The 12,982-nt window shown below is 39.7% G+C and overlaps 1 protein-coding gene and 1 long non-coding RNA gene across 8 annotated transcripts in view; one reads left to right on the forward strand and one right to left on the reverse strand.

Annotated features, from left to right (window-relative positions):
* Positions 1–12,982, forward strand: part of EPHA6 (EPH receptor A6) — a 986,592-nt gene that overhangs the window by 937,483 nt on the left and 36,127 nt on the right. For 3 of the 5 annotated variants that reach the window (XM_074389177.1, XM_074389178.1, XM_074389179.1), the window contains 2 exons: positions 7,144–7,293; positions 10,480–10,659. In XM_074389177.1, coding sequence (XP_074245278.1) covers positions 7,144–7,293; positions 10,480–10,659 — 330 coding nt within the window. The remainder of the gene's footprint in view (positions 1–7,143; positions 7,294–10,479; positions 10,660–12,982) is intronic. The other 2 variants (XM_039480541.2, XM_074389182.1) reach the window with 1 other exon arrangement.
* LOC141581968 (uncharacterized) lies at positions 4,135–10,513 on the reverse strand. 3 transcript variants are annotated; one of them, XR_012514805.1, is made up of 3 exons: positions 10,429–10,513; positions 7,990–8,066; positions 4,135–7,572 (listed from the first exon to the last, which is right to left on the reverse strand). It is a non-coding gene; the product is annotated as an uncharacterized LOC141581968 (long non-coding RNA). The 3 variants fall into 3 exon arrangements; XR_012514804.1 differs by lacking the exon at positions 10,429–10,513 and having other exon boundaries at positions 4,135–4,624; positions 7,375–7,572; positions 7,990–8,425; XR_012514803.1 differs by lacking the exon at positions 10,429–10,513 and having other exon boundaries at positions 7,990–8,425.

A 12,982-nucleotide genomic window follows, 5' to 3' on the forward strand; every position in this document is an offset into this window, starting at 1 on the left:
TGAGAGGGTGGAGCAGCCGCTCTAGAGAGCCCACGCCCTGTCTGAAGACATTCAGATTCAGTTTAAAAACAAAGCAAAACGAAAATGACTTAGCCATGAAAAACCTAACTTCAGATGTTTTTCAACCCAGCACCCGACAGTTAGTGAGCTCTGGGTTCATAAAATCTAAAACCTGAGACCTCAGTGAACACCCTCATGACGGTCCTCAGCACACACAATGAAAGCCTAAAATGAGGGACAACCGTCAGGAAGTATTTGTCTTATATAGGACTTTTTAAAAGGTTAGTTTCATATGTTTGTTACCTAAAACAATGATGTTTACCACAGATTTCTGCTGTGCTTATCATCTTCTAAAAATCTGTTATTAAGAAGCAATATTTTAAAAATACGCCAAGAAAAGATTCTTTTGCTTAGAGTAAAAGTGTTTTTAATCTGACATCTGTGAATCTTGAGACATTGACACAATATCATGTATGCATGCGCACTCTCACGTGCGTGCTTGTATGTACATATGTGCCTGTGTCTACGTGCATATTTCTTTTCTTTTTTTTTTTTTGAGACGGAGTTTCGCTCCTGTTACCCAGGCTGGAGTGCAATGGCGTGATCTCGGCTCACCGCAACCTCCGCCTCCTGGGTTCAAGCAATTCTCCTGCCTCAGTCTCCTGCGTAGCTGGGATTACAAGCACGCACCACATGCCCAGCTAATTCTTTGTATTTTTAGTAGAGACGGGGTTTCACCATGTTGACCAGGGTGGTCTCGATCTCTTGACCTCGTGATCCACCCGCCTCGGCCTCCCAAAGTGCTGGGATTACAGGCTTGAGCCGCCGCGCCCGGCCTACATGTATATTTCAAGGACAGACGTTTCATAGCTTACCCAGTGTGTCGTGACCTCAGAAAAGGAATAGAAACACACAGGGAAAGCAAGCAAGCAATCCGGACACCATCCTTATCAGGCAGGTCAAGCTGCAGACAGAAGTCCGGCCTGCCAGCATTCAACCATAAATGATGTTAGGTGATGACAGAATTCTGCCTGTGAAATATTAAGATGAATAAGGTATGTCTCCAATCTTGGAAGGGCACTGGCAGGACTTTAAGCATGGGACCCAACTCACCGGACCAAGACACACAGACTTCCTTGAACTGGGCAGGACAAGGTCTGAATTACTGGAAACGTATCAGAGCCTTTCCATCAGCAGATTTGACTTCGCACCTCCGACTCCTAAAAGCTGTTTTTGAGAAGAAGGCCATCCCTGAGCCTGGGCATGGTAGGGGTTAGTTCAGTGACTCCACGTGAAGGAATTGAGATGCTGATCTGGGCTGGAAGCCAAGTCAGTCCGAAAAAAGACAAGTTTTGGATACATGATTAAAGAAACGGTTAACATTTACTGAGTGTCCGCTGGGTGCTGGCAGCTAAGAGGTGTTTTGTGTATATCATCTCATTTAATCCACTTAATAAATGTTATCTAAAAGCCAAAATATGGGAAGTTCCTCCTTTGTGACTACAAATAAATTCATTTCACTATAAGCCCCCAATCTTTCTTCAAGTAAAGACAGATATTATCTCCGTATTTCAGAAAAGGATAAAACTTTCCAGAGTCCCAAAGTTTCCCTAGATTGGTAAATCTCAATAAAGGAGGAATATGTATGACTCTCTGAGAGGGGCTGGGCACGTAGTTTTAAAACACCTGCACAATATAATACCGTTTTACACTATAAAATAATTTGTTGGTTAGGGAATACAAACCAGGAAGAGATGCACAAGAGATGGATTTCTTTCTCAAGATTAGTGATTCTCAAGAGAAAGCATAGTATTCCCCTAGTTTGAGTTGTCTGTTATAACTAGTGAATGTGAGATCGTTCTGTGACTTGCTGTGACTTTTTGGAACACCACGGTGAATTAAGGCAGAAGGCCCCAGTATGCTGACCTCTCCACCAAAGCTTGTGAAACAAGACCACCTCTGCCACACATAATCCCACCAACAAGAAATTATCATTTAAAGTAACCCTCCAGTAAGCACGGTAATTCCTTCTTTGTCTGACATCAGTAAGACTCCGTATAATAAGACTTCCAAATAACCAATGTTACCCATTTAGAGTTTAAAAATAAAAAGGAAGAAAAAGTCAATGTCTTGGTTTCATACCTTTCCAATATATACTGTTCATGCTGTTGCCTTCTTAAAGTGTTTAAGTTACTTTACCTCTTGCGTACCTCTCATGATCATTACGGTAACCACGAATTATTGGCCAGGGACGTAACCTACAGTCTGCTTGCCTCCTTTTCCATCTGCCATCAGGCCGCTGCTCACACGGTCTTGGAACCAGCTCATAAGGCCTATAGCTTTACAATTTAACGGGAGCTGAGAAATTGTGGGCAAATACCAAAAGTCATTATGGCTTACTATTTTATGGTCATGAATTCAAATCCCTTCATTTTGCAGATCTGAAAGCTCAGACTCCACGGATTAAGCCTCACCCAAGGTCACACAATGAACTATAGTTAGGTGGCATCTTACAATTTGTAGTTCAGACAGAAAAAGGTTTTTTAGTCAAAATTGCCCTTAAGAATTTCTAAAATTATCCTTTAGCATAAAATATCCTTATTAAAGTTTGAGGACTATAGAGATAGACTGAGAACATAAGAAAAGTCTACAGGTAGATTATTGTCTAGTCAAACCCTTTACCTTCAAGATAACCATCAAATCCAATAAATGCGAAACAGAGAGAGACATTTTCAGTGTTCTTGCTTCTCTACAGAATAGTTTCATTTGTTCCCAGCATTAAACCTCCGTAACCTTACTACATTTCAATTGATTAGTCACTCCTCTGAAGATTAGAGGCTTATGTTCTAATACTCAGATATTAAATGCACCTATAATACAATTCCACTCTGGGGATATAGGGCAGACAAAGATATACAAATATACAGATCTCCTTGTTCCCCATCAGCCCTTTCTCAACTTCCTACCTATTTATTAGACACCGATCTCTAAATATGACCTGGAAAACGGGAGGAACACAAAAGGTTTCCTAATAACCACTCCAGTGCCCTCCGGTTTACTTCTTTCCTGTTTTCCTTTTGTTCCCTGTGTGATTAAGGTTGCTCTGTAAGAGAAGTATTAGTAAATGAGAAGCCATTTGAGTTACATTGAGTCATTTTGATTAGCATCTTTGGTAACTTTTTTCTCTCTCAAAACATATGGTAAAGCAACATGTAATTTTCCAATAATTGTGATTTCAAATCTAAAGTACTCTTTGTTCATTCCCGAAACCCGAAGCAAACATCTGGTGGTTAACGCTTTGAGAAAAAAAGTACCTGAGTGCATTACCTCTGTATATGATTCAAGATCATGGGCAAAAATATGTAGATGAGATCAAGCCACGAACGCTTAAGTTGATCCATTCAATTAAAAAAGGAAAAAGAAAAAGCCCAGGCGCTTCTGTGTTTCCTCTAATGTAGGGAATAAAGACCATGCGGTAGCCTTAGGGTTTCTTCCTTTCTGCCTCCTCTTGCAATTGGATATCAACTGTTTCCAGTATATATCCTCCCATTGGAACAAAAGATGTGACTGCTTTCCTATCCCTATTCCATATTTGCTCAGAATTATTTCAGTTTGTGCCTACCATCAGGTTCATATTGCTATGCGTTTTGTTAATTAGAGTCGTATTTCCTACAAAAAACTTATGTCCCATTTTTTCATGTTTTATTTTAAGATTTATTCTAGCTCATACTTTTCATTTAAAGACAACAGTTGGAATAGGGCTGGACGCGGTGGCTCACGCCTGTAATCCCAGCACTTTGGGAGGCTGAGGCGGGCAGATCATGAGGTCAACAGATCGAGACCATCTTGGCCAACATGGTGAAACCCCGTCTCTACTGAAAATAAAAAAAAAAATTAGGTGGGCATGGTGGCGCACGCCTGTAATCCCAGCTACTCGGGAGGCTGAGGCAGAAGAATTGCTTGAACCTGGGAGGCAGAGGTTGCAGTGAGCCAAGGTCACACCACTGCACTCCAGCCTGGTGCCTGGTGATGGAGTGAGACTCTGTCTCAAATAAATAAATAAATAAATAAATAAATAAAAATAAATAAATAAGAGACAACAGTTGGAATAAAATTTGAAATAGAGATGCACTGTCCATTTTGTAATGTGGTTTATTTTAGCAAAGTATTTTGAAAAATAAAAAATGTAGAGTGGTAGTGTATTCGTCTGCTAGGGCGGCCGTAACAAAATACCACAGACTGGGTGGCTTAAACAACAGGAATTTGTCGCTCACAGTTCTAGAGCCTGGAAGTCCAAGGTCAAGGTGTTGGCTTTCAGCTTCTCCTGAGGCTCCACTCTTGGCTTTCCGATGGCTGTCTTCTTGAGGATGGCCTTCCGTGGCCTCTTCTGTGTCTGTATGCCACTGATGTATTTCATCCTCCTATAAGGAAAGGATGCAGTCATATTGGATGAGGGTCATACTCTTATGACTTTATTTGACCTTAGTTACCTCTTTAAAGGCCCAGTCTCAAAATATAGTCGCAGTGGGGATTAGGGCTTCAACATTCGAATTTCAGGAGAACACGATTCCGTTTATAACAGGGAGCAAGCAATGCCATTAATCAAATATTCTGTAATCTTCCCCTTGAAGAAAAAAATAAAATATTAGGAAGGAAAGTGATAAATTTTTCATTTACATGTGATATCAAATTATTCAAAATATAAATTTATATGTGAATCATTTCTATGAAATATCATTTATAAGCGAATGAGTGAATGAACATAAAATAAGCATCAACTCTGCTTTTTGACCTATCTTAATAGAACCCACAAAGATTCAGCAAAGGAAGAACCAGGCACGCTAGGAATTTACACTTTTCCATATTTTTTTCTGGAACAAAGATAGATCCAGCGTGAGAAATGCCAGATGGGACTGCTGCTCTTCTCTATGTTCTTGGGTCAAATGGACAAATTTGGTCTTTATTCTCTGGAAATGTGGCTTCCATATTTGAAACAAGCCTGCCTGAATCTTACTTAAATACCTTCAATATGCAGAACCACAAGACTGAGGCACCTGAGTCACAAACATACAATAAAACAAGAATACTGTAGTACTGGGCACAAATACAGGCAGAGATATCTTTACCCCCTTGTGAAGATCACACCAGTTCTGTAGAACATGGCTTTATGTTCAGCTGGATCATTTGCAGTGTTCTCACTTCCGATTTTTTTTTTTAGTGCTTTGGATTAGGGTAGACAGATTTAGCAAATAAGAATATAGGGTGCCCAGTTACATTTGAATTGCAGATAAACAATGATGTGTTGTTTTCTTAAGTATAAACATGTCTCATATAATATTTGGGATATGCTCATACCCAAAAAATGCCTTTGTGGAACAAGCTTACAGTGAAAAATTATTTGTTATTTCTCTGAAATACAAATTTATGAGTCCCTTATTTTATGTGGCTACCCTACTTTGGGTTCAAGAATGAGTCTTGTCCCCTTGTGGCTCCCTCCCCTCAACATTTTTAAGCTACTGCCACCAACTTTGTAAATTTAATTCCCTAGTCTTAACTTGGTGCTGTCTCAAAGCATGAAAACCCCAGGCTTCGGGCTCCCTCCTATCGGGCCATGTGGTTTGATATGTAGTTATAGAATATCTGTGTTCAAACGCGAAGGTTCGTTTTATACAGCTTTTATCCCTGTGCTGAAGTATTACATCTTTACATCATATGATAGCATTAGTATACATAAGGTACCTGATTGTATGGTGAGAAATTTCTAGACCTTTAAATTTCTAAGCCGTGGGCTCAGTTTGCTGACCTGTAAGATCAGGGGATTGGATTCAAGCTGTTCCTTCTAACCATGCTGCTAGTCTTTGAAATGAAGTTTCCAGTAACGCTCTCATTTGCCTTGTGAGACCTAAACTGTTCCCATTTTGAATGAATCCCTTTTTTTTTTTTTTTTGTCCAGAGTAAGTAGTGTTTACTAAACATTACTAAATAAGTAATGTTTAGATTACTCAATTAATCGTTTCACCTTTCAAGATATTTAACCTGAATTCCGTAAGGGCCAGAGAACACACTTTTCTTTCTTTCCACCTCTACTTGCGCCAGGCTTTGCACACAGTGGGTCATCAGATTACGTGATTATGAACATGGATAACGTGGAAACAATCCCTTTGTGCTGGGCTCTGACTGTCACAAATAATTTCTGCTGTGAACCTAAGCCAGCTCCGCGGTTTAAGACGCGACCTGGGAGCCGCTAGTTGTTCTCTTGCGCCATCTAGTGGCCCTAGCGCTGCTTTCGTCCGCCTCGGCGCGCAGTTTGGAGCTGCAAGGATTTCGAAGATTGTAAATCAAACGGATGAATTGTTTTATTCTTGTCATTACAGTAAAAAGGGATTTATAGAGTGTTTCAAGAGATAAAAGGTAATAAATGTTAATAAAATTTAAGAGTAACACAATGGCAGACCTTAATTCTTGAACCTTTAGATTAAATTCATGCAATTTAATCCCTTTAATATGTTGAAATATTAAGTTGAACATTAAAGAATAAAAATATAGACTATATTAAAGTTTTTGAAAGAAAGACTATCCTTTCAAGGTGTTCTTGTGTACTGTTAAAGAAGGTTTTCATATAAAATCATTGTAATCATAGCAGATGTAAAGGAAAGAAAGAGAGCTGAAATAAAATTCTGGTAAGTGTTAAACTGGTAGAGAATGTTTCGGTCCTGTATTGAAGCACTTGTCTTCCATTAAGTTAGAGATTATTCTCATTATTATTTATAAATTCAATACAATGTTTAATGAGTGTTGAATGAGATGTAGTTTTAATGTCCTATAATCTGGAACTTTATTCAAATGGCATTATAGTGGGGTTAATTGTGTGAATCTAAAGTAAAAATAAATTTCTCTAATGAATGAAATAAAATATTTCTGAAGTGTGACTTATTTCCCTCTAAAGCTATTTTCACTGAATAATTATAGGGAAATATTTCTGACATTTTCACATTATTCTGGCTTTCTTTTGATTTTAATTTAAAATGCCAGTGCTATTATGAAGTGTTTAGATCTTTCTAATAAAAAATATTTCATTGGAATTCCATTTTGTTTTTAATACAATGGTAAGCCAGCTAAGAGATCTCCCAATTTGTTTTCCAGGGTGGAAAAATCCCCATAAGGTGGACAGCTCCAGAAGCCATCGCCTACAGAAAATTCTCCTCAGCAAGTGATGCGTGGAGCTATGGCATTGTCATGTGGGAGGTCATGTCCTATGGAGAGAGGCCTTACTGGGAAATGTCTAACCAAGATGTAAGTGCTACCCATAGTTAAACTGTCACTTTGTGAATGTAAGCACATTAGCTCGAGGGGAAATACGCCTTTCGTCCTCACTCAGATTGGCCTTTATCTTCCGGAGAGCGGCTCCTGTTCTGTGGCTGAGTTTGAGAAGCTGAGTAACCTTTCTGAGCTGTATTTGGTGTCCTCAGGGACAGCTGCCAGGCTGTGCCATGTGAGTGATCCACGTGTCACAGCTGAGATTTCCACCCTCGTTGTAATGCAGCTTGACTATGTTTATGCAATAGCCTTGACCTACAAGTAAGACAAAAGAAAGAGTAACATTTACTTTTTCTTTCTTCCTTAGGGCAACTCAATGCACCACTGGAAAGAGCAAATTAATTTAGACTTTGAACTCAGAGGAAAAAGAGTGAATGCTTTCAGGCAATGCATTATCAATATATGCCGTCTAGTGCGGTTCTTTTAAGATACGTGACCCTAAATGCCAAATGTTTTGTTTCTATTTTATCTATAAAACTACCTTGCTGGTTGATTCTATACTACTGTAGAACAGGAGAGTTCACACATTTAACCCCTGCGACCCATCCACAGCAATGGAGACAGCATTCAGAAGATGCAGGTACTCTGACAATGCAATAAGAGCTGTCAGAGCTGACGTCATATTTTAAGTTCCCACTTTCTCATCTCAAAATGCAGGCTTTGTCTACTCACCTGTTCTTCTCGAAGTCTATGTTGGTTTACGTGACAATGGCAACGAGAAATCACCTCTAACGTGATTCTGAATGTTCCTAGGTGAAAACAAAGACTATGTAACTATAAATAACCCCTAAACGCTGTTGCCACATCTCATTTCTTTTCGCCAGTTTTCACACAACTTAAGCAACCCACGCACACCTCGACACCTCACACCGTCCCAATCTCAAATTGTCCAAGTATCTTAAGGACTTAATCACAGATAACATGTATCCTTTTCTAGTGTCAGGCGGAGAGAAGACTGCATTTTGATTGGCCGGCTGTGGCTAGTGTTTCTCCCTATGCTTTTGAAACTGACTCATGCTTAGTACTGTGGGTGTCTATTTAGTCTGTGGAAAATGCTAGATCCAGAAGCTGACACAGCAGCAGGGTTAAGGCCAAATACACTGCTCAGTCCTTGTTCTCAAAAAGCACAACATTAAACTGCAAAGCCACTGTGGCTGGGCCCTGAAGAGCATTTGGCCTTAAGGACAAAATGCACCATAACCAGCTTTGCTCCACCCGCAACATTTAGACTTTTTGGATCTGGGTCATTTGCCCACAGTCTGCTGTTCATCAGGGAATCTTATCTGAAGGACCCCTTTGCTCTTCCCTGCCACTGGGTTTTGTTTGGGGCAGTTCCTGACTGCTTTTCCAGTTTTTCCAAAAACTGAATTCCACAGGCATTTGTTCTTTCACTTTCAAAAGGAACCCGTATTGGGGAGTTTTGTTAGTTTTGTTTTTTCTTAACCAGTTATGTTAGGTAGCAAAAGCCCTGGTTTCAGTCACCATGGTTCCTCTTCTGCCCTAAACTCAAGATATTGCTTGCCTGCTTGTCCTATTTTAACACAAGTAAAATAGGCCCTTCAAGCTAATGCCCAAAATAAAAAGTCCCCCTCCAGGTGAGTTAGTCTTCACTGCGCAGAAGAGGCTGCACCCAAGTGCCCTCCCTAATTGGTATCCTTCTTCGTTCTTGTTTTAGTCAGTTCCCAGACTTAACATTTTCTCAATTTCTAATTCAAAGGGCTCCAAACTTTACTAATACACTGGTATCAGTAAGAAGTTCTTGAGCCTCCATAGATGGCATATGTAAATTTATTTGCACATTATGTACAAGTCGTACTGTACTAATATGCTCGTTTAAAACTGTTTAGTGGATGCTGTCTCCATCCTAGGAACCAGGCTTTCACCAGAGAACAAATACTACATTTGGAAGGGCCTCTAAAGATGATCTAAGCCAATCCCTTTATTGGTCATGAAACTGAGGCATAGAACAGTGGCCTATTTCCTTAAAATCTCATAGTAAATGACTTACTCCTGCTCTTAGAAAATAATTCCAATAAACTTCTAAAATAGGCCGTGGGCAAGGAGAAGAGGAAAATTGTGTCCTTCATGGTAGTTTAGTTTACAGTACATTTAGCTCCTCACAGAGGGCCAGTGGTTTCTTGCCCGCATGGGGCTTACATTCTAATGGGAGGGAGACAGACTAGATACAAAATCGGTAAGAGACATGGTATATAACAAGATAACATGACAATTACTGCTTTGGGGGAAAAAAGCAAGAGAAAAGTATAAGAGATATTGGGTGTCGATTTAAATATATATTGCAAAATATATTCACAGAAGTCATTGTTTTATGGTCATAAAAGTCATAATTACTCATTCTTATTAGACATTCATAAATAATCATTCTTATAATGGGAGGATACAAATAAATATAAAGTGTATTCCCATGATTTTTCCTGCCCCGCCCAGATTATGACACTGTCCATCTAGTAACCACAGCCATGGTTATGTGGACTATAAATCAACCACCAAAGACACTTAACTTTAAAAGTGCCTCAGTTTCAATAAATACAAGAAAGGGGATAGATGATTTTTAGCGTCCACTTTAACAGTAACATGCTATGGTTTTATAATCTCTGAAGAAATAGTTATTACATTTTTCTCAGCAGATGGAATACAGAATGATTCATAATACTCTTTTCTGATGTTTAAGACTTCCCTGAATCTCTGCAGAGGCGTCGATAATCAGATAGGATGCCCACAAAGCAGAGCAAGGACAAAGGAAGATGCCAGACCACGAGACAGATTTTTTAGGAGAGCACCTTCTGCCCAAATGTGTAGTTTGTAACATAGACCACCATGCAAACTGTTCTTAATGATTGTAGCCTAAAGTAGTCCAAGCCCCGCTGTCGGCCCCTCCTTTCCTGGATCTTGCCCAAAAGCTTGCCCAGCCATTCTGGCCATGTATATGGGTGATCTGTGTCCAAGATGACCATTTAGAGAGTGATTTTTGTCTATTAAACCTCATTTGGCCACAGAGGCTCTATCTGGAACCCGGAGAAGATGCTGCTGCCAGGGCTAGAGTTCCAACATTAAGCTCATTCTCATTCGTTCAGGATTGCCAGGGCTCACATGCAAGGCTGAACTCCTCTTCCACCCAGGGTCTGGTTGTTTTTCCACCAGGTAGGGTTGAAACTGCTGTATTGTCATGGTCTTGACGTACATTACAAAAGAATGTTCAAGCAAGAATCTGAGAAAAGGCGAAAAAAGAAGATGGAGGCCTGCAAAAAAAAAAAAAAAAGAAAAAAAAAAAGAAACCTCAAACCTGAGGTCCTCAGATCAATCCAAGACCACAGGAAAATAGTAAGAGCTAAAATCTTTTCTGTATCTTGTGAATACATTTTGCTGCTGCAGTAAAGAGAGTTGAAATTCTGCTTCGCTTAACATATTGGAAGTCAGCATAACTGTGACAGATCCTATAACCACGATTTTGTTTGGAAGCAGAAATAGCTTAATCAAAAATTTCCCAGCTGCTCTCTCCAAATACTGGCTATTCCCTGTCTGTCCTGCATGTCTCATTTATTTGGTCAAAATACAGTCTTACGTTTGACTTTTTGAGAGCAAGGCCTATTTTAAAGGAAAATGTGATAGACAATACAAATTTGACCATGTTCTATGAGAATATTTTCTATTTTTACTATAATTTGGTGAGTTTAAGAAAGCTGTTCATACAGATCAAATGGAGTGTTACCACGCTTTATGATTTAAAAGGAGTTTAAGAAATTTCAGATTGTTTTTATGAGTTTCTCCGTTCTGCAGACTGTTGGATATTTTATTACAATGAACAATTCTGAGTCTGCAGAATCTGTTTTAGTGAATAATATAATGAGTTTCCCAAAGGTCAGTGGTATTCTACTTTAGGGAAAGAAAATTTAAAAAGGAGTACACAGAACTAGTCCGTAAAAGACCTAACAAAATATAACAGCAGGTGCCATCTGCTTGGCCATTTAGCAGTTACTTATTAAGCATGTGCCAGTCATTAGACCGAATGAGCATATGGGGTGGGATGGGAAATTAGAAAATCCAGTTTTCAGTAGGCCAAGCATAGTAGCTCACACATATAATCAATGCTTTGGTAGGCTGAGGTGGAAAGATCACTTCCCAGGAGTTCCAGACCAATGTGGGGAACATAACGAGACCCTTTCTCTACAAAATATAGAAAAAATTAGCTGGGTGTGGTGGCACACGCCTATAGTCATAGCTGCTTGGAAGGCTTGAGCCCAGGAATTCCAGGTGACAGTGAGCCATGATGTGCCACTGTACTTCAGCCTGGCGACAGAGTGAAGTCCGGTATCTCACTCTCAAAGAACCCACTATGCAGGTAAAGACGAAATTCTGATTATCTTCAAGTCTTATCCCCACCCTCAAATATATTCTGTACCTTCTCTTTTTTTTTTTTTAAATGGAAACAGTGCTGTGTGAACACACAGGTTTTTTTTAATACATATATATGCCAAGAAAGCATACAGACTCTATTTTTCAGGATTCTTTTGATTACAAATGAAAGAAACTCAACCCAAAGTAACATAAGCAAACAGGAACTGTTTTTCATCATGAAGCTAAGAAGGTGGCCAGCATTGCCCAGTCCAGAGGCTCATGCAGGATTTTTAGTGTTTCGCTACGTGGCTTGACCTCATTCTCTCTTCCTGCTAAGTTCTTTGCTGTCTGCTGCTTTACACTCCAGGGCTCGGTATTCCAGCTTAGCAACCCAGTGAAACGAGACCTTCTTTCTGTGAAAATTCATACACCAATCCCAGAGGAGATTCTGGCTGGCTTTGTTAGGGCCTCGCCCCTCACTAAACCAAAACTATGCCAGGGAAATGGGTACTATGAATGACCCAGCTAAGCTTATATGCCAGTCTGTGCATTTAGAGGTAGGTGAAGCATTGTGATTGGCAGTTTCCCCGTAATTACCTTGAGTGAGGGAAGAATTCCCCAAAGCAATGCAGTCGTGCTATCAGAAGGTATATTTTACTTTTTTGGTACACATCGTTTTAACATTGCAGTATCATTTGCAAGTTAATACTTGCATATGAACATTGTGCATCACTGTATTCTAACGAGGCAGCAGATTATATAGAAAAGGCCACTCGGGCTTTAAAACAAGGTCTCTCAACCTTAGCGCTATTGACATGTGGGGCCAGATAATTCTTTGCAGATAAATATGTTACATGTTTTGCAGCACATTTAGCAGCATGCTCAGCCACGAAGCAGCAGATGCCAGTAAAACCCTCCCAAGCTGTGACATCCAAACATGTCCCAAATGTTGCCCAGTCATCAACATGAGATGGAGGGAAAATCACCCCCAGTTAAAAGCCACAGCTTTCTAGCTAGAAAGATCTGAGTTCAAATCCCAGATCTACAATTCACTGGCCATATAATCTTAGGCACGTTGTTTAAGCTTTCTGAGATACTAGGTATACTCAGGTTCAAAATACCCAGTTCTGGAATGCGAAAGCATTAGAGATCATGTATATAAAGCATCTGGCACATAGGTGTTTAATCAATGGCAATAATAGCTTTTATTTTCTGGTCCCACTCTAAGCCAAGTATTTTATGTTATTACCTCATTTAATTTTCAAGATTATTTTCTGATGTAGGTAACCATTATTACTCCCATTTCTAG

Source organism: Saimiri boliviensis, chromosome 18 (genome assembly GCF_048565385.1).
Source record: "Saimiri boliviensis isolate mSaiBol1 chromosome 18, mSaiBol1.pri, whole genome shotgun sequence".
Taxonomy (NCBI): domain Eukaryota; kingdom Metazoa; phylum Chordata; class Mammalia; order Primates; family Cebidae; genus Saimiri; species Saimiri boliviensis.